Genomic DNA, 22567 nt, shown 5'->3' with positions numbered 1-22567 from the left:
TTGCCCTATCCAATGTTTGTAAATGCCTTTTTGTTAATTTAAAAAAACAAAGGTATGGAGAAAAGACAGCCAACTCTGGTCATTTCTAAACCCCAACACTGGAAGTTTGATTTTTTTTTTTTCCTAGTTCAACTTAAAGTTAACTCACATGTAAGAAGACCATCAATAAGGAACAGTGGAAAGGATGCAGGTTGATGTGTGGATATAGTATAAATCCTTAGTTTTTGGCATGAGGGAGACAAGAAAACCCATAGGTTCATTGTAATGAAGAGATTCCTTCTGAAGCCTTATCCAACATGAATCAAAGAGAAAAATCTGGTATCACTGCAACACAAATTGGATGCAGCTCATAAGCTAAAAATGAATTTCTCTCAAAACAGGGCAAGAGCTTTCGAAGAAAATACCAATTGAGCATCTTGTTGACACATCAGCATTTCCAGCTCACCCACTCTCACCCTTCAGCTAGATTTATATACAGAGCGTATTTTGAGGGAGGTTAGTGGAGTAACCATCTCATTTCTTGGGAATAAGTAGTTCTGTCCCATGGAACTCGGTGAAATGGAAGCTTTAGGGATGCAACAAGAGGCACGCTGTGGTGGTGCTCAAGTATCACGGCAAATCAACATTTTAAAACGGAAGATGTGTGGGTGTATCCACCAGCCAAATGGGCCATTTACTAAAGTGTCAACTGCTAACTGCCGGCTCCCCCTCAAAAACAAAGCCTCCACCTCCCACCTCCAATGAGCCCTGCACTCGATGTATTTACAGTGATGAGTGTGTCTTCTCTTCCTCTCTTTTACGAACATGGTGCTTACCTTCGAAAATAAACACAAATGAGATCATCTCACCAGCCAGGAAATCCCGAGAGAAGAAACACAAAACCAGTGGAAAATACTTAAGGGTTATAAACTGCATATTAAAGTTTTAGAGCTCTGGGAGAGATGGAAGAGTAGCAGATGCAAAACCCGACAGGGGGGCGGATTCTGCATCAAAGCCATAAAAATATACAACCGCTTTAATGGGCAATTATTCTTTGCATTTGTGCGCTGGTTTGAATTTGCATGAGATTGCCAGATGCCCTGGAAAAGGTGGGCATCCGAATGGATGAGGGGGGCTCTCTTTGTCCCGCTCCTCCTTTCCCTTTCTCCATAATGACACATGTCCCCACCCTTGGAAGGTTTTAAGACGGAGAGAGATTCATGCAAATTTGGGGTGAAATTGTTCTGTGGGTAATTTATGGTAGGAAATACACATTTCTGGGGGTACAGATGCGCTTTCAACAGCAGGTTGATGGTTCTGCAGGATTCCCCTTGGGGGAACTCCCATTCCATGTGCTGGACCATAAATCAAGAAGGGGCGTAATAGGTAACATACTGAGGCGAAATAAACCACCAGCCATAGCTCATAGAGCAGCAATTTCAGAGGCAGGGCATCGTGCAATGAACATCACAATGAAGAGTCAAAAAACCTGATTTTTTTCCACATGGCAAAATGTGTTTCTTCCTTTTTCAGAACGAATCTCAAGGTACATCAAATTGGTTTATAACACAGGATTTACACGCAACTAGGTCACGCTCTTTAAATGGCCTTATATGAAAATTTTAACATGATAGAGCCTGTTAAGTTCTGGCTCCAAACAAAAATGGAAAGGGTTTTCATTTTTTTAAAAAAATCCAGTAATTTCAGAGTTTGGCAAAAAAAAAAAAAAAAAAAAAAAAAAAAAAAAAAGGGTGGGGGAGAAAGGTTCTATCCTTTCAGTCACTAATAAAAAGACCAAAATGGCCACTTAATTTGTCGAATCTCCAGTTCTCATATCCACATACATTTATCCCTGAAACACACATTTAGGATTGACCCTTGTTTTAGTATGAAATGCATGTTGATATTAAATACTGCTGTTTAGAAGAGAATAAATCCACATTTTGGACAAACAGTTTCTTCTAGGACATCCTCATTTGAAATGCATTGAATAGGAAAACAAAAATTTCTAATTAATGTACAAGTCTAATCACCATTCTCCACATGGAAGAGTAATTTTTCACTGTTCATTTGCTTGGTTTAATCTCAACACTGACATTACAGAAACGCAATGTCCTATAAATCTCCGCTCATTTGTTTCTTTAATATTCATATTCCATTGAACTGCAGCTGCTTGTTGCTGCAGTCTATTACAACATGCAAAAGTGTCGATAAAAATATTATGAAAGGCAAGATGTGTTTCTTCCTGGCTGCGTGTGCCATTTATTTGGGGAAAGACAATAAATGACTCGTGGATTGTCCCTCGGCCTGCTGCTTGGTGGGTGATTAGTGATTAATTACCTTGCAGCAAATAGACATGGCACGAGGAAATTGACACAGCCCTGATTAATTAACTTTTTATGGGCGGTAGTTACTCACAAAACACTGCGCACCATAATTGAATCTCTTTACATAACGTCATGGTACAAAAGTTTTAGTCAAATCCAAATTAGCCAGAAGTTTCTAGGCTGTTACAGGTCTGACTGGGATGCGTCGAAGGAATTGGCAAGAATGTGAACTTGGAGAGAGATGCGCGTTTTTGAACGTGGGTAAGAAAAGATGGTGACAATGTACTGGCCTGATTGTCCAAGCTGAATATATTGATCTAAATATCGTTTTCAGCTAGACTTCGGGAATAAGACTGTGAGAGGCTAAAATGTCTCTTTTTCCTCCAGCCTCACTTGGCTGCATTTCAGTGGCTTTTGCAGATTCTCTTTTGTCCAGTCTCTAACAGTGAACTTGACTCCCAAATTTAGTTCTCAGTTCCAACATCGCTCCCTCCAAAGGCTTTACCTCTTCGTCTAATCTCACATCTCCTGACCCCTACAACTGTTACCAGTTACCATCATATTACCCTGTTGTTTTTTTCCTTCTCGTTAGTTTATCACCTGACTTGATTTCAACTTCCTTACATCTCTCTCTAGGGATGTCCTGAGGACTCGATGTTGGTACCTACTGTGTCTCCAACACCTAGAAGATGACTGAGTACAAGGTGATCATTGATATGTGTATTGACTATAATGTACAATGACCTCAGAATGCCATAGTCCTTCAGCTACGAAAGAAAATGGGTGGCAATCCTCAAACGCGTGAGAGTTGCTAAGGAGCTGCCTGTGAGGGATGCATATTCCCAGAGAAACTCTGGGTTGGTGATGGAGTTAGTGATAAGAGATCCTGGACTGCCCTTGTCTAAAAACCCAGGCGGTGATAACCAGAGTAATTCAACCAATGATGTGATTGCAGTTGGCAAAATTCCAACCTCTGAGGCTCCATTATCAGGTGGAGAAAAATTCAATTGCATGATGATAACAACTAGGATTTACTAGCACTTGCTAATTGCCAGACCTGGAGATTAACCCAGTAATGTCTCACAAAACCATATGAATCATGATTGTTGCTATCTTCACTTTGCTGGGGGTGGAGATGGAGGTATAGAGCAGCACAGATACTCACCCAGGGATTTGAACCAAGGCAGCCTGACACCACAGAGCCTATGATCTTATCCATTATGCAACATAAAGGCAACCCCAGTCAGGCTCTGGGAAAAGCTTTCTACTTTTACTCTCTCTCTCTGCTTCTTAGAGCCTCTCATTTTGGATTCCCTCCTATTGCCTGTACAAGCTGCTACACTGTCTCGCTATATCCATAGCACGTCTGAGACAGAGCCAGCCCCAATTCATCATGGACTGGGTTAATTTGCAGGGGAATCTGTTGACAGTCTCCCAGAGATCTCAATACGCTTCTTGTTGGGGGATGGGGGAGACATTGGAGGGTCTGTGTTTGTGTACCTGCCATTTCTTCTGTTAGATACTTATGTTCTGAGATTTTGAGATACCTGGAAAGGCATTGTTCCTTTTCTACTAATTGGATGCCGGTCATAGGGATCACCACTGATTTATGTTCCTGATAAGAGTTCAAAGGCAAGCTGTTTCCCTTTGCCATTAGGGTTTACCTCCACATCTTGATGTGGGGGGCAGGTGGTGTTCAACCCAAAAATACTGGGAATGCAGATTCTGTAGACATAGCAGGTTTGCACTAGTACAGTGTGAGTAAAGTCGCAGTTGAACAGAAACCTGATTACTGTCACAATAACTAGCTCCTTATGACTAAATGCAACTAGAAATTTTTAATTTGGAAGATTGGAATGAGAAACTCATTTCAAAGCCTTGGAAGATCTGCATAAGAAACCTTCATAACATTTTGGGCTATTGCACGTTTTTCTATATATAATTACTTTTTAAATATGTTATCAAATATCACCTTACAACTTGGGTTTGAAAATAAGTCTCCTTTTTGTGAAAATTAAAAAAAAAAGTCATCTAGGAAAATAACATTACACGCAATGAGCACACCAGGATTTAACTGTGAGCAACAAGTCTGGTGTTCCCAAAGGAGAAAAGTTCTCTAACTGAACAAATTTAAAAAGCAACAGCAAAAGACACTCACACCATTCACGCACATGAATATTCTTTGATCATGTAAGGTCTTTGTGTCTCTGAGCGAAGGCAGTAGACTTGGTGGTAACTAACTGCCATGCTGTTCCTGCTTATCTCCCAAAGTTAGTGGTTGTATCTTTCCTCACGGGTTAAAATGGCTGGATTAATCCAACATACAAGTAGCAAATGTCAAGGCTGCTAAATGTGTGGTGATACGCTTTTACTGTGCAGAAGAGGTATTTGTGATTTGCCCACTCACAGGTATTGACAATCTCCCCCTGGGGCAGGATTTTTGTAACATTTCATTTGGCAAAACGAGAATGAGTCTCAATCTTGGAGTGTTTGACTTGGCAGAACCGCAAAAGGCATTTGCGAAGGTGCTTTCTGTCCTTTGAAGGAGAAGACAAAGCCCTGAAGAGCTGAGATTTATTTTAATGTGGACGAAGCAATTTGTCATCATGTATTAGTTTAACAAAATTTGTGCTGATAACCATGTTGTCGTTTCCCAGGAAACCACAGGAAAAAAACCCAAAAAAAACCCCACAAATAACTTACATAATTACTTTATCCAATGCATATACATACTAAAGGTTCAATTGTTAAATCATTCATGTTCTATCTAACAGCTGGCTGAAACAGCAAGCTCGGTGAATTGCCTCTCCAGGTAGGAAACAGGGCAAGTGAAATAAATTAGCTTCCTTATGCTGGGCTGGATTTCCCATGGTTCTCTTGGGCTGACGCAGCTCCTGTACATGAAGCCTTCAGAGGAGGCTGATGGTGGCTCACAGGGATGGGTACACGACTCACATGTGTTGTTCATTTCACTCCCAGCCATTGCTGTGAGGATAGCTGATCTGTCTGTCAGTGCTGAGGCCATCAGCTTTTGAGCATCAGTTTTCAGACTTCAAAAAAAAGTCCTGATCCTTGGATCAATGCCCAAAGCCAACCTAGAGGACAGGTACTGTCTGAGCCTACGGATCATCTGCCTGATATCTGAGCCAGAGCCTCCAAAACACCTACACAGAACAGACTGAGGAAGGTACCATTCAGGAATGGTCCACCAATCCAGTCACTGGACTAATGTAAACCATCCAAACCAGCTTCTTTGTTGAACTTTATTTTCTTGAGACAGGGTCTCACTCTGTTGCCCAGGCTGGAGTGCAGTGGTGTGGTTATGGCTCACTGCAATCTCAGACTCTTGGGCTCAAGTCATCCTCCCACCTCAGCCTCTCCAGTAGCTAGGAGTATAAAAGTATACCATCACATCTGGTTTGGTGGACTTTAAAAAATCCTGGAGAAGGTGGCTTCTGAGCCAGAAAAAAGTAGCATTTGAGGAGCCGTAATGCCTCAAGCAGCCTTGAGGGACTCTGCACAGCAATCTCATTTAGTGCTCATAGGTAGGTAGTCATGGCTATTAACATGGCAAGGAAACTTGGCCAAGGTCACGGCACTAGTCTCCCATGACAGTTTACTCCCAGACTTTCCTGCATCCAACTCTTTCCACTAAATCACGCTGTAGCTCAAGAAAAATGTTGTAAAACCACTAGTGGGAATTAGGACTTGCCAGAAAAGAAAACAATCTTTTGGAAATGTTTGAGATTCCTGCAGCAAAATACTAAGGGTAGGGATAATAGATACCCATAGATAGTTGTGACTTTGCTGTTTGCTTTCGTATGAAAACCAATTAGGCATCAAGAGCCTATGTTGCATGCAAACAAAACTCAAGGAGATAAATCTAAAACACGTGGTATGGTCTTTGGTTCTGAAACTGCATTTTCGTAACAATGATCCCAAGTTCTCCAGTAGGGATAAATAGCTTTTGGTACACAGTTCTTTTATATAAAAACATGATTTAAGAAAATGGTGTTAGAAGCATGTGCTTACATTACTGGGTTTATATGAACTATACCAGGCTCTCTTTCCCTTCGATGAGAGGCAACCTGAGCTGCTCACGGTCTTTGCGCTGAGTAGAAGATTTATTTTGGAAGAGAAATAAGGCAAGGGAAAAAGCAGCCACCTCAATGGTTGGACACATTTCTATCCAAGAAGGCTGGTATTTGATGAAAGAATGATTGCTCCAGCTCTTGAATTATATGAGTGCCCTTGGATTCAGCCTCTCCCTTCCTAAGCTGTTCATTCCCAGCTCTGTAGACCCAGAGAGGGCTTGGTTCAACGTACAAAGCTAGGACCCTTGGGAATGTGCACCTGCTCCATTGCATCAGCGTGTCCTCCTTTACATTCCAAGAACCAAGCAAGATCTTGCCATTGGCCCCTACAACTTACCTGCTCAGAGCTCTGAATGTAAAATGAATCCCTTTCTTTTTTTCTTTTTAATTTTAAATCCACATTAGTTTGGGGAAGCAAATAAAGGGCAGATAAGTGCTTAAAAAATAGTCTCAAAATAAGCCTCTCAAACTATCGGAGGATTTCTCTTGCCTCTGATGAGGCTGGATGAGGGTGAGTTTTGTCAAGGAGTTAAATGCAGGAGCTGCACCAGCCAGTTGATCCTCTTAAGAAAATGTGAGCATTAAAAAACACTTCTTGTCAATGCTATCACAGGACTTGGGTTTCCAGGGAATTCCCCCAGAACAATTGCCTCGCTGCCTTTCCGAAACATCTCATCTCGGCCTTGTTCTCTGGCTGTGTATGCACTGGAATCCCAGGGCAACATAGTTTATTGTTTTAATATCTGTCTGACACAAAGCAAACGCATCCTCCAGTGACTCCTTATCTGTCATATGTATTTCTGTGAAAGAAATATCAAGACAAATAAGATGTTTGGGGGCACACCACGGGATGGTAGTTTTTGCAATTGGCGGCCTTTTGCAGAAGCAAGACACCCATCTGAAAAAGATGAAAGCCGCCATTCTGCATTGAGATTAATAACTAAAGCAACGACAGAGAGCTGCATAGCAGCTGCCTGAAACGTGGCTGCCTCTTCGCAGAACTTTCCCTTTACACAACTGGGGGGTGAGACATTCAACTGGTGGCTTTAATTTTTTCTTAGAAATGGTTAAAAAGGACAAACATCAAAGTGGGTTATGATTATTACTCAGCCAAAGAAACAACACACGGATGAAGAAAGTTGGGGGGCGGCGGGGGGGCGGGTAGTGGTTGCAGGGATTAAAAATACAAACAAACCTATTCTGAGTACTGTGATCCAGGTGGAATAACTCCGTTAAGATCATAGCTGGTAAAAGCCTCTTAGAAATGATCTGTTAATCAAATGTGCTGGGTCACGGGAAAAGCTGAGCAGATGGAGAAAAAGCAGAGATGGTGCTTCAGTGATGGAGAAAGAATGATTTCTAGAGTTTACCATTCGTGGGTGGGTGGTAGCTGGATAATTCTGCAATGATTTGTTCATCAAATAGATATGTGCTATGAGTGAGGTGGCAGGGAGAGCATGGCACCTAGTAGGTGTCTCAAAACACCTCAATCCATGGGTTTGGTGAAGCAAATAGGATCTCAGTAGCAAAGGGCATCTGTCTACAGTGTTGAATAATGGTGAAAATGAGGACATTTAATTCACCTACTGAGAGGCACCCCAATGGCAGTGCTAACAGTGGTTGTCTCCTGTTGGGTGTTACCTCCCAAATATCCCTAGGAGCATTGTGTTTGAAATTCTGAAACCTCAACATTATATATATTTTCCTATTATGTGTCCCTGGCAAGAATATAGATGTAATAGAAGACAACTTGAGACTATCTTCATAGCATATTTTCAGGAAGTAGAATTGTACCTGGCATATGGAAAAAAATTCAATAAAGATTGGTTGAATGAAGTAACGTCTTTCAACCCCCTCCCCAATCAAAGGATTAAAAACTAGAAGGAATTATCTCTGAGAAAATGATGAAGAGGACACAGGTAGGCTGCCACCATAATGCTGAACCATAGCAAAAGGAAAGCATTGTCTGATTCCCTGATCGGAAGGGTCCAGCCCAGAGGATCTTTTACAGCCAGCATTGTTGAAAGTGTGGGGATGGAAATGGAAACAGTTCAGACAGAAGATTCTGGGTAAGACAGTGGAGTCTTCACATTTTGCCCAAGGAAACTGGGGCAGATCTTAGACTAATGGCAACAGAATTCAGCCTCTGAAGCCAGATTTGTTCATTGTGCAAGCACAACTAACAGCCAATTCCTTGTATCTTGATTAAATATAACTCAAGATCATTTTGTATTATTTAAATCAAGATCAACTAGTATCTTGATCTTAATAGGTACCAAGAGAAAGCGTACCTATTTTTTACGTACTACTTTACATCATTTAAAATGTGATAAAATGGGCCAGGCAGGGTGGCTCAAACCTGTAATCCCAGCACTTTGGAAGGCCGAAGTGGGCGGATCACCTGAGGTCAGGAGTTTAAGACTAGCCTGGCCAATATGGTGAAACCCTGTCTCTACTAAAAATACAAAAAAAAAAAAAAAAAACAAACAAACAAAAAAACCAGGCGTGGTGGCACACACCTGTAGTTCTAGTTACTGAGGAGGCTGAGGCAGGAGAATTGCTTGAACCCGGGAGAGGTGGAGGTTGCAGTGAGCCGAGATCACGCCATAGCACTCCAGCCTGGGCATCATAGCGAGACTCTCTCAAAAAAAAAAAAGAAAAAAAAAGTGATAAAATGCTACAAAGTGCAAAAGGTACACGAGAGTGCACACTTAAAAGAATTTTCCTTCTTATTTCCACCCCCAAGCAGCCAGCTACCATGTTCTGCCCTTTCAAGTGAGAATGAGGGCCTGACAAAGAGATTGAGCCTGAGGGCCATAGTTTACCAATCTGGTCTACAGACTGTTCTTGTAAATAAAGTTTTATTGGAACACAGCCACACGTTTTCATTCATGTTTCAACCTTAGAAGTCCATGGCTATATGTATAGTAGTCTATGGCTACTTTCAAGCTACAACAAGAGTTGAGTCTCTGCAACAGAGGCCAGATGGCCTGTAAAGCTGAAAATATTAATACTATCCAGTCTTTTAAATAATTTTGCTAAGCCCTAGTCAGACATATCAAAGAGGGAAAAGCTGCCTCTTCAAACTCGATGGGATGGGGAGGAGATAGCACAACCTTGGCCCAAGTAGAGATGCTGGACAGCTGCTGAGAAGTTCTGCATGACCACTCCCTGCTCAGCCATTTCTTGGAGTCCATCCTGTTTCCAGCCTCTGAGGGAAAGTTCAGAGAGTAGTGAAGAGAGGGAGGCTTGGGATTTAAACAGGCTTGGTTCAAAGCTGATCTAGCTGGGTGATCTTGGACAAGCTTCTTAAGGCCCCCAAGCCTAAATTTCCTCCCGAGAAAAGGTAGCATAATTAATCATACTGTCCTATAGTTTCTTCTTAAGTAAGAAAGCTAATGAGAAGGGCTTAGCAGAATGCCTGACAATATAGTGAGTGCCCAATAACCATTAGTTATGATTATGGATACCATGATTTCAGGGCTGGAACAAAGTTAACAGGCGTTCACTGAAGTTGTAGAACTTAAGTGGGCGGTGGAAGGGAGGAAACACCAAAAAACTCTGTAATGAAGATAAATCATGTTTTAATGCAATCTTTTAACACTCAAATTATTCTTTAAATCCACGATGAACAGACTATCAAAATTTAAATACAGTACTGGACTAAACCAGATGGGATTTTTAAGGCTCCAAAAGAAAAAATTAATAAAACTTACTCTGTCTTGATATTCTGTTAATCATGGATCTTTTTCTGTTACTGTAGATTTTTAAAAAAACTGCATTAAAATGCTATTTATGAGGAGTCTGGGTACCCCTTTACTCTTTGAAGTGAGCACCTCACTTGCTTATGCTAGTCCCAGAGCTAGTTATTTTTAAGCACCCCTCCATAAAATACTAGAAAAATATCTAGGAGGAAAGGGAGAAACTGTCAGTTACTGACAAGAAGACACAGTTCTTTACACCAATGTGTCAGTAACACAATGACCTGTATGTGTACTTTCTATTAACTGAGTCCAGCCCACTGACATTTTCTGTATTGTGCAGAAGAAAGAGGAAGCCATAAATTAACTTAGGTCCTTACTTTAATTACAGAAACCCATGGAAGTTCTATCAATTATCCAAAAGAAAAATAGTGCAGGCCTGATTTATGTATGTTTCTGCCACTTAAATCATTGTTTTATGAATTCCACACAATTACTTCCATAAAATCTGCAGTCAATATATCAATTAAAACTATGCTCCTACCACTTGCCCTTGAGTTTCACAGAATTGAATAAATGAGGAATTGATTTTGCCTTTTGATAACATTCATGTTCCCGAGCATTTGCCCATGATACCTTTTTTTGAGGAGGGAGGGGTATCAAGGTGAAAATTTCAGGGGAAATGATCATTAATCTTTCGTTAACTTTAGGATTTGTCCTGACGTGGATCTAATGTTCAACTCTGGCTTTCATGGAACTGTAGAAAACACACTCAATGACATAGATAAGCAAATGGAACCATAAGGAAATATCTTCTGGAAAACACTTTTCTAGCCCTTAACAAATAAAACTGACATCTCTGTATCAAGGGGCTTGCTATGGACTGAATTATGTCCTCTCCACCCAAATTCATATGTGGAAGCCGTAACCCCCAATGTGATGGTATTTGGATATGGGGCCTTTTGAGAGGTGATTAGGTTCAGATGAGGTCCTGAGGGGGTGGGGCCTTCATAAGATTCGTGCCCTTAGATGAAAAAACACCAGAGAGTGCTCTATTCCACCCCCTACCACCGTCTCTCTCTCTCTCTCTGTCTTGTTAAAACATGGGAGAAGGTGGCCATCTGTAAGCCAAGAAGAAAGCCCTCCATAGAACCCAACCTTGTTGGCACCCTGATCTTGGACTTCCAGCCTCCAGAACTTTGAGAAAATGAATGTCTGTTGCTGAAGCCTCCCAGGCTATGGTATTTTGTTATAGCAGCCCAACCTGACTAATACGGTGCAAAACAAAACTTGCTCTTGACAGGGATTTTGTAATCCAAAGTGATGTCTAAAAATGATTAGAAAAGACAGATACATTTGCCTATGTAATTAAAAGTGTATGGTGGAATGTGAGCAACATCAGTGGTCAAAATAGGAAATACATTTGTAACATCTAAGCTATTTATAGGTTATCCTCCTAATGAACAAGTGTCACTGTGAACTGACAATAAAACGAGAAAAAACTCAAATGGGAAGATGTATACTGGAAATTCAAAAAACGTGAAGTCTAAATGAAAAATGTGAAAGATGATGATCATTAATAGGAAAAAGGCAGATACAAACTAGAACAAATTGAGATGTTATTTTTCACTATGCAATTTGCAAAATAGAGCAAAACATGGCAGTGCTGGCAAGAATGCTGGAAGGGAACCAACAGTTCCATGTTTGGGAATGTTAAATGTAGAAATGGATGTGTAGTGGTAGGTAAGGGTATTTGCAAAAATTTGTACCATTGCCTTGTGGAGGGAATATGAAAAAACGTAGCTTGTGCTGGGCTCGGTGGCTCACACCTGCAATCCCAGCACTTTGGGAGGCCAAGGCTGGCGGATCACAAGGTGAGGAGATTTAGACCATCCTAGCTAACACAGTGAAACCCTTTCTCTACTAAAAATACAAATAAATTAGCCAGGCATGGCGGCGGGCGCCTGTAGTCCCAGCTGCTCTGGAGGCTGAGACAGGAGAATGGCACGAACACAGGAGGTAGAGTTTGCAGTGAGCCGAGATGGCTCCACTGCACTCCAGCCTGGGCGACAGAGCGAGACTCCGTCTCGAAAAAAATAAAAATAAAAAACAAAGTGGCTTGAATGAGTATGGATAGAGAATGGTTGAATTGGCTGTCAACCATTTATGCCATTAAACAGTATGAAAATATCTAAAAGGCTTAAAGGGAGATGGTCACAATGTATTAAGTGAAACTAAATATGATTGATATATGGAATACCCAAGTAACGTCTGTGTATACTCTCCTCTGTAAAGTCAAACTAATAACACCCTGCCCCCTGCCCCCTGCCCCCACCATTGCATATGTATATGTCCTCTCCTGAATAACCACGCAGAAAATGTAGAAAGATACTGGGCATCTACACACATTTTAAGGATTTGTGTTACTGGATAAAGGGATATTATTCCCACATTATTCCAATTGTGTGTGTATGTGTGTTTATTTGCACACTTCACACTGATTGCAATGAGCACCTGTGACAATTGTAATTTAAAATATATTCATAAAATCCTGAAGAAAACAAATACTGACGTCCTTCTGGAAACATCTACTTCATATGTAAATCAGGATCTGTGATAGCTTGCTTTGCTAATCTGAATCAGAAGGGAACTTTTTCATTCATGGAACCAATGATTTACCTTTTGATATGTCAACTAATGAAACTGAAATTCATGTTTTAATTTGGAAGAGATGTGGTATGTTCTTTACCTTCTTGTTTCTGCCTGGTGCCAATTTTGATGTTGGGCATTCGCCATATGTGAAACAGCGCTGACACTAATACAGCTAGCACGTTTCCCGTGGACGAAAGGAACAGGCTGACCGCTGGCCTTCGGAATGGGGTGGACAGTCCACATGTCAGCAGCCCTGCCCGTTCACTAAGCCTTTCTGTTAAGGGGTTGCATTGTTTCTGTTGAAAGCCTATTGAAAAATACTAATTGCAAATGTTTTCCATTTGATACTAGGTGATGTTGCCTAATTCTCTAGAGTTTTGTTCTTCATTTAAGTCGTATAGAAAGCGAGCCCATTTTATACTCTGGATGAGAGTAGTTTATTAGGACGTGTAAGAGGACGCATGATGACCTGTGACACAATTTGAACTAGGGTTTTAAACCCGCATGAAGTTCGGGGTGAGGGAGAAAAACTGGAGTCATTTGGGGTCCGATGGAAGACTCTAAGGAATTAGATTGTATGGAAACAAAGTTTTGAGTGAAAAATCTTTCTCTTAATACTTTCATGTGTCCTGGGTCACATTATTAGGATGATCCACTTAATGGGCGGGGGGGGAGGCGGGAAGCTCACCATTATGCAAAAATGCATCCGCAAAAGCAGATAACTTCAGTAGGAATTATTTTCATTACAGACTAACCCAGCAGGGTTCCTTTAAAAACCATCTCCCCTACTGAATTTAAGGGTGTTATTTACAGATGATTAGCTATTTGGCTAGGAAGAGGTACAATTTAAGTCTTAAAAAATCTAAGGCCAGTTAAAGATCCACGGAGGAAAAAAAAATGCATAAAAACCAAAAACAAAACTCCAGAGTTATCTTGTAAGTCAGTAGACACATAGGATCCAACATAACCAAAGGGTAATTTACACACACCTTTCTTCAGGAGCACAGCTGTTAAACAAATGAGGAACACACACATTTTCAAGTTAAAAAACAAGAGCATCCTACGTGATTGCTGAGAAGTATGGTAGCCTCAGCTTCCAGGGCAATGGTTAGATTCCTAGAGAAAAAGTCTGCACCCATCAGAGCTCAAAGACAAAATATGTGAGTCTCAGCCCTGTGCAAATCGAACCTGTTAGGAGGAGAACAATCCTGGATGACCATGAATATAACTCTGTGTGTGTGTGTGTGTGTGTGTGTGTGCGCGCGCACGCGCGCGCCCAGGCCTGCATGCAAACATGACCCTTTATGTGCTGGCTGACCTGTTGCAGGAAATAGGGAATGGCTCTATACTGGAATATGCATCTAATCCGGAAGAGAAAAACGTAAGGGAATGTTGCAATGTCAGCAGTCCACAAACAGCCTAGACCAAAAAGCCATAAAGGAGAAAGGAAACCGCAGCAATGTATCTTAGGGATGTGCAGACAAACTTAACATTCAACACCAATGCACAGCCTGTACATAGAAATAACTGAAGGCCCCTCTGTCTACCCAACTGGAGACGGAGAGGTCTCAGAGTCGGTCACCATTACAAAATACTAATCGAGCTTGACAATCTGAAGACCCTTGCTTAAGCATTGACAAGTGAAGATTCTTAATGTAAGAAAATAGTTATGCACATGTACCCTACAACTTAAAGTATAATAATAATAAAAAAAATAGTTTTTGTTTTGCTTTTTAATGGGGTAGTAAAATTAGCTATTTTCTTTAAAACTGCTGTATCAACAGGTATTTATTTTAATATTTTTGAAAAATTGCTAGGAACCTAAGTTCTCAAGAATAGGGGAAGAGGTTAAAATATAACATGAAACAATAGAATACTATGGGGCCATTAACATATTTTTATAAAAAGCACATGGCATGATATAAAATGTGCAGGTAATATGACTGATACAATTTAGAAATGAAGGATTGTTGGATGCACATTATACAATTTCCATAATTGTAAATTTTTACTTTAAACATAGAAAAAAGTAGCTACACACAGTGCAGTGATACTGTATTTTTAATACTGAAATTGACTCTTTAAATTGGGGAACAGTACACTTCTTCTGTAAAGAGCCAGACTGTTAAAATGTTAGGCTTTGCAGGCCACCTAGGTCTCTGGCACATTCTTCCGTTTTGTTTTGTTTTTTCAATCCTTGGAAAATCTACAAACCATTCTTAGTTCATAAACCTTGTAACACAGGCCACGGGCTCGGTTGGGTAATCTCTGCTTTAGATGGTTTCATTTTCTCTGTATGCTTTGACTATTTTATTATGGAGAACTTGGGAAATATTTTCATGGCAAAGTGAAAGATGCTTCCCCAGTTCACTTTAGAACAGCTATACCAATTCAAACTAGTATACTTTTGGAGTTGTTTTGTTCACTTCTGTAAAGAAAATTGAAATATAGATATGTTATATCATCATATAAAGCCATACTGTCCAATATGGTAACCATTAGCCCTATATGGCTAATAAATGCAACATAAAAATGAGTGCCTCAGTTCCATCAACACTGTGCTGGATAGCATCAAGATTTTATCCCAGACACTTATATAGGGCTGCAATGTTAGACCCAGCCCTATGGTAAGTTTTGGCACACCAACTCTCCTTCAGAAAATAATACAGAGAAGGAAGACCAGGTAAATGGAACAGTGATCAGATTTAGTCAAATGGACTCAGAAAGGCAGCTGAAGGTTGGATAATTTTCCCAGGTTCAGAAGACAAATCTCTTACACACTGGCTGTGGGATTGCCCTCCATTTCCTCAGTTGTAAAGCAACCATTGTGATACCTACCTGGTGCTGGTTTTGAGAGGAAAACACAAGGCTAGACATGTGAAAATGTGTAGTAGCATTACAATTTCAGGAGACACATGCACACACATTTACACTGGCCCCAAGGAGGCCCTTCTGAATTTGTGGTCACAAATTCAGAAAGAACCACTTCTTGCCAGTATGGTTAGATTTGGGCTTCTTGGGAGGCACAGAAAAATGTCTTCCATTTAATTAATGCCAAAATTGCCATTAAAGATTATACTCTGGGCCAGGCACGGTGGCTCATGCCTGTAATCCCAGTACTTTGGGGGGTTGAGGTGGGTGGATCATCATCTGAGGTCAGGAGTTCGAGACTAGCCTGGCCAAGATGGGGAAATCTCGTCTCTACTAAAAATACAAAAATTAGTGGGAGTGGTGGTGCATGCCCATAATCCTGGCTGCTTGGGAGGCTGAGTCATGAGAATTGCTTGAGCCCGGGAGGCAGCAGTTGCTGTGAGATGAGATGGCACCACTGCACTCCAGCCTGGGTAACAGAGCGAGACTGAGTCTCAGAATCAACAACAACAACAAACCTAATTGTGAGAAACAACTGGCCGTCAGACGTCCTGAATACTTCAGACCCTTGGGTGTGTCACATGATATTTTTGGTTCCCTGTGACTGTGGTAACCTTTGCCCCAACAGTGAGGAGGTTGCTTTTCCTCAGCTTCACAATTTAGGAAATGAAGATGTTTGGCTTTGGCATGACGGTGAGGATTCTCCGGTGTCTTATCCCTCAAGCCTGGTATTCTTGCTCTCCTCCCCAGCCTTGCCTTTTACAACTACTCTGAGAAGCAGCCCCCAACCCTACTCCAGGCACCCAGACTCACTTTTAAGCACTGACCCTAAAGACAACTCATTCAGCAGTTATGGGAACTTCACAGGATTTACACACATTGTATAGAACACGTGATAAAGTTTCAGCTGTGGCTGGAAGACTCTTTCAGAAGGGGTATACCCTCTGGGAGAAAATGGCAGAGTCAGTGGTAACTTTAATTCTTCTGCCTGCCCTGGGAATTGGGGTTGAGGGTAGGGCATCCTTCAACCCAGAGCATCCATCCGAGGCAGAGAAATCTTCGGTTCTTCTACGTCAACATTGTGATATACTTCCTGTATTTTGGGTCTCTTCCCTCCAGGACCTGATGGCTAGACTTACCTATGTTTACAAGTGCCCCAACTTTTTAAAAGACAATTATTTAGTGTTGCTGCCCCTGCACTTGATTAAATGAGGGGGGAACCACATTTCTCTCTCTGCTCCTCCTCCTCTTCCTCCTGCTGCTGCTCCTCCTGCTCCACCACCTCCTCCTGCTGCTGCTCCTCCTGCACCTCCTCCTCCTGGTCCTGCTCCTCCTCCTGCTCCTGTTCCTCCTTATTGGAATTACACAGCAAAGGACAGAACAGCCTAGGAAACAAGTGACTAGCTGCACCGTGAGACAACTGTGTACAAGAATTCTGCTGGTCAAGCATCTTTTGCTAGGCAACAGTGCCTTTTGGGTGGCCTATATATGCTATTTAAACTATTTTTAAATTAATTTGCAAAGCTATGATAGAAGGCAGGCAATAAGCTAGAGCTTCCCACCCTCCCATGCCCCTCCCCACCAACCCCATGCCCACATTCCCAACCGTTGGGACCCAATCCTGATGGATCTAACAAAGAATGTCCAGGACATCTGGGAAGTGGCATGGGAGACAGAGACATGCTTATGAAAATTAACTTCACCTCAGAGAGAGCCACAGAGAGGGAGGGGCAGAGGGAGGGGGAGAGCACTTACATGGCAGGGAAGGTGATTGGACTCAGATTTATGTCACAAAACAAAAAGAGCCACGACAGTGGGCTTACTTGCAGAAGTATATACAAGTGAACTGGGGGCACTGTACATGGAAGATCCCTCCTGGTTGGCCTGGCACAACAGGACCGTGCCTACGAAAGAGAGAGAGAGATGGTATCTGGTTTGGGAATTGGCACACTACACCTGAGAGATCACGGCAATGCAACCGAGAAACGCAGGGAAATGAAAACAGCCACATCCCAGAGCGCAGGACAAGGGCACCCAACAAAGCCCCCTGCCTTAGCCAAAGGGAATCGACGGAAGCCCCCCCCCACCCTCAACAACCCGGCCCACCAAGCACACGTCATGACTTTTCACACGGGGTTGTGTAGCGTGCTCTGGTTGCCCCAGGGCCCAGGTTCAGATCAGGAATGGGGAAGCAGCGTGGTATCCTGAAAAGGGAACTTGAGAAATATTGGAGGGAACTAGAGAGTAAGCCTGACTCAGACACCTCTTCACTGTGTGTGATCTGGCAAGTCACTGTACCTCTCTGTGCCTCGGTGTTTCCACCTGGAAAACAAGGGTAAATATACCTACCTCCAAGAAGGGCTGTGCATCGTATGACTGGAGATGTACCCAGGGCAGGGGCTGGCATGTAATAATCACTATGAATAGTAAGCATACATGTTGATACGTTTATGGAAAACTGTACCTTCCTTCAAACATCAGTCTTTCCGAATCGGTTCTTCAGAGGAAGAACCAAAGTAAGGCAGAGAAAGAAAAATTGCAACTTTTTGCCATCCCTGGGACTCACCCTGGACTCACGATGGACACTGGGTGAGAGAATATTTGGCTTCTGCATTCCCACTTTCTTCCCTAAAGCTCTCTGCCTTCCAGCCAGAAAGGCTGCCTAGCTCATCCTGCAAACCGCGGCTGCATTGCAGCAATGACTTGCCTCCTCCTGATTTAAAGCGAAGGGCACTAGGTTTATCCTCGCAAGATGGAATTTTACAGCGGCGAATAATGGTGGAATCCTGACATACCTCCTCAATCTAGGACAGATTTTGAACAACCACCCACTCCAGGGATGACCGGGGTCAGGAATTGTCAGGGTATCAATTCTACTTTCCCACTGCTGCAAGACTCAAACTCCTAAGACTTTGAAAAGAATTAGAATTCTGAGGAGTTTTAAGGCCATTACTGGTGATGGAAATGCCTCCCTGTGGTTTCTGGTCACTTCCCTGGCGAGGGAAGGTCAACCACCCCAGTTTGATTTGGGTTCCCCTGTCAGGACCACCACGGGAAAGCAATCTCCCAGGATAAGAAGCCAACCTTACAAGTTCCCCAGAACAGGGAACTTTTCTACATCCCTGGAGACTGGCCCTAGGGAATAGTTCTATGATCCTTCTGTATCTTCCCTACGATCAACAAAAATGTAATTTAAACTTCCAAAGTGTGTGGGGCCCTGCTACATAGAGGGACTGCAGGGGATGTCATCAACGGAGAGTAAACCAGATACAATTCTTGCTAACCCATCTCACTCTTCCACTGTTACCAGTCTGACAACTCCATCCACTCTTTCCCAGGGAGAAATGGCCCAGGATCAGAGGTTCCACCTGAAGGAATGTCCCATAGTCCTTTTCGATCTGGTATCCTGTGCTTATAGCTGGAGAAGAACCACCCCTACCCCCAAAATAGCCCTTCACACAACAGTGAAATTAACTTGAAAATAACTAACCTTCTCTCGGTAGTAAATATATCAAGAGTCTGGAGGGGTGTCAGTCATGATCCACCTGTGCTAAACTAGTAGTTCTTCCTTCTTCACTTAAAAACAGTGTATCGGCCAGGTGTGCTGGCTCATGCCTCTCATTCCAATACTTGGGGAGGCCGAGGCAGGGAGATCACCTGAGGTTAGGAGTTCGAGACCAACCTGGCCAACATGGTGAAATCTTGTCTCTAATAAAAATACAAAAATTAGCTGGGCATGGTGGAAGGCGCCTGTAATTCCACCTACTCAGGAGGCTGAGGCAGAAGAATCGCTTGAACCCAGGAGGTGGAGGTTGCAGTGAGCTGAGATCACGTCACTGCACTCCAGCCTGGGTGACAAGAGTGAAACTCCCCCTCAAAAAAAAAAAAAAAAAGTTTATCACAAGGTATGAGATGATCCTTTACATGGTTTAACCTCTCCTCAGGTATTTCCAGTTTTAGCAGGTCGCTGGGGATTAATAACAAACAAACCAAACTTTCAAAGAATGGAGATTGGGATATGAAACCAACCAAGGGGAGGCAAGCTACCTACACCAGGAAGGACAGTTAGTCTCCTCTACAGTCAGTGCTGTTTATTGATGAGTACTCCTGTGTGACTCTGCAGTGGTTATCCATGTGCTTCTGCTCACTGCTAGAAATCTTAGAAATGAATGTTTCTACAGGACACACAGAGTTATCAGATCAGAATCATCTAGAATAGGATCCTAGCAGGTGGATTTAGGGGAAAGCTCCTCAGCCTTCTCTCCTGTGCATGCCTGGTTAAAAAAAAAAAAAAACACTTTTAAAATCAGATCTGAAGTTTCTTGGGGTGCCTAAATTTCAAGAGAAAAATGTATAACTGTAACAAAAACATATGCGGAAGGACATTTCAGTATTGTATGGTTAAAACCCTTGGGTCAATTTTCAATATCCTTGATGCAATTTATAGAATACCACTGGGACATAGCACAGATTTTTGCCTGGAAAGCTAACCTCTGGCAGGGCATAATGAAGCATTCCTAATTTTTTTTTAAGCTGTGGATTCTGAGAACCTGGACTGAAATAACTTCTTTTGGATACTTTCTTAATAGTAAAAAAAAAAAAAAAAAACAAAAAAAACAAAAAACTTTATGCAATGATTTTGACCTTTTGTAAAACAAAATCTATGCCTTCACAGGACTTGGTTTTTGTTTTATCTAAAAGCATCCTCCAATTTAATTTGCAAAGTACTTACTGTATGTTCCCTTAGTGCTTTGTGACCTTTTCTTAAAAGGAAGCTTTGAATTCAACAAAACCAAAGCAGCAGAGAACACTGCAACCTCCTTGCATTTTTTTGGGGCAGGGAAGGGTAAGTGTGTTTGTTTTAAAAAGTAAGTCAAATAGGTAATAAGGTACAAGTAGCAGTATGAATAGTGCCTACAACGTCATTTCCAAGTGCTTCTCTACATAGCCTCAACATAGCTCTTCAGTGAGTCCACTGAGCTGGATCTTCTGTCCGTCCCTAGCCTTCAACATAAACCTTCTACTGTCAGATGCCAGGAACCTTCATCTGTATCAAATGGTGACATCGGTACTTCTCAGACTTCCGTGCTTTTAACAAATTCCTTATAATTTAAGGATGGCAACTGGGGTCAATTTATACCACTATCTACCCACTCTAGCCAGAATGGAATTAATCAATTTCAGTATTATCCTTTCCTATTGACCTGGAATCCTCACAAGCATTCTCAACATAGCCAGTAGGCAATGATTCCCATTTGATTAGAGTTGAAGGGAATCAGACCTTCATGCCATACCTGCTCTTAGAGTTAAACCATTTGAAACTGACTTTTTTTTTTTTTTTGGACAAATAGAATTGAATGTTGCCAAGTTCATGTGGTTCAACTTAAACAAAAAAGTGGCTTCCCTTGTCCTTCTCCAATGTAATTTAAAAGTGACTAGTCCTCAGGGGTGAATTAGTCACCCCCTATTCTATGCTCTGATCTTACATTTTTAAACCTCCCTGATAGATCCTTCGTAGTCCTGTACTACAATTTTCTACTTACATATTGGTCATCTGAACTCCAAAATCCAGCTGGGGTAAAGCCAAATCATATGCATCTTTTCATCCCCAGCACCTAGCAAAATACCTGGTCCTCAGAAGGATTAATGCATATGATTGAATGATAATACATTTTTAAAAAGAACTCTCCACTTCTATCTTTGCTAAAAATAGTGTTTTTTTTTTTCCAACCAATCCTTCTTCTACCTATTGTCCATGGCAAGAAATTTGCATGCCTAAAGTTTAAATAGACTTACAAACTACATCTAACTTTTATAGATTGAAATAGCTTCAATCTATTTCACGTGTTGTCTTTTCTTTCCTGGTTCTTACAAAGTTGGCTCATCCAGTCTAACAAGAAACCTGGACAGCCTGGACTGACGATGACTGTATCAGCACCTGGCAGAGACTGAGCTCCATGGGACAGACCTCAATCTCAGAATAATCAGAGCCCGTTCCAAAACCTGTCACACTTGCGTGCTCTGAGTGCTGGGTCATCAGCATCCCCACATGCTGGCAAGATGTCCCACAGCCACTCTCCAGCAGTATTTGGAATCCTCCAGTGAGGAAGGGGTAAGCCAGGGTCAAGGCCTCAGATTGGGCATCAGAACCCTTTCTGTTAAGCCACAGTCTCCCTGCACTGTGTAGGGGATCATTCCTGGCCCCTGAAGGGGCAGGGACAAGCCTAGAAAGGATGCTTCCCATCACAGACAGGAAGAAGGAAGTGTTGAAAAGTGTTTACTCTGCTGCCAACCCTGAAGTGAGGAAAACTGGACTCAAACCGGAACAGCAGTGCGGTTTCACACCTCCGTGCCTTTGCAGAGGCTTTGTCTTTTTCCAGGAAATCTTTTCCTTACTCTAGATAACTCCTTTCTGGATTCAGCTCTGCCTTCTCCTAGAAACCCTATCTATGTACCTTTGTCTGGCCAAGTTCAGCTTCCTTTCTCTGCTTTTTAAAATTGTGTTGTTGTAATCTATTTAGAGAGTGTCTTCCCCCATTGATGCTACTAATTCAAAGAGATCAGGAATCATGTGTTTATCTTCCTATCCTCATGCATTCAGGAACCTAGACTAAGAGGCAGGAAGCAAATAAAGAGAATCCAAAGGTTTCTGATAGGCAGTCGTGCTATACTTTCAAGAAATAAAATTAAAATGGAGGATGGGAAGCAAGAAAAGGGTGTTTTGGCAATGTCTGCCCCTTCCTTTTTAGTATCAAATAGGCACAGTTCCAAGCCAGCACATGGTGAATAACTAGAACCTTTCCTACATAATTTCCAAATTAAAAAAAAAATGTGAAAGGAACATCCCAACTGCCTGGCAACTGGGAGCGGTCAATTAGCTTCATGAGCTCCAAGATGAAGATGTGTTAGAATATCTGAAGAATCCCCTGGAAGACGCAGAGAG

General features: G+C 42.0%; 1 protein-coding gene across 50 annotated transcripts in view; it reads right to left on the bottom strand.

The window, feature by feature from the left end:
* The window catches only part of RBFOX1 (RNA binding fox-1 homolog 1), a 2485711-nt gene that overhangs the window by 65975 nt on the left and 2397169 nt on the right, over positions 1-22567 (bottom strand). For 37 of the 50 annotated variants that reach the window (XM_077985561.1, XM_077985605.1, XM_077985588.1 and 34 more), the window contains one exon: positions 17448-17528. The exons of the other annotated variants lie outside the window; for them this stretch is intronic. In XM_077985561.1, the coding sequence (XP_077841687.1) occupies positions 17448-17528 (81 nt within the window). The remainder of the gene's footprint in view (positions 1-17447; positions 17529-22567) is intronic. 50 annotated transcript variants of the gene reach the window in all.

The sequence above is a fragment of the Macaca mulatta genome, chromosome 20 (genome assembly GCF_049350105.2).
Source record: "Macaca mulatta isolate MMU2019108-1 chromosome 20, T2T-MMU8v2.0, whole genome shotgun sequence".
NCBI lineage: Eukaryota > Metazoa > Chordata > Mammalia > Primates > Cercopithecidae > Macaca > Macaca mulatta.
The sequence above is the reverse complement of the archived record's forward strand: the minus strand, read 5'-3'. Positions and strand labels throughout refer to the sequence as shown.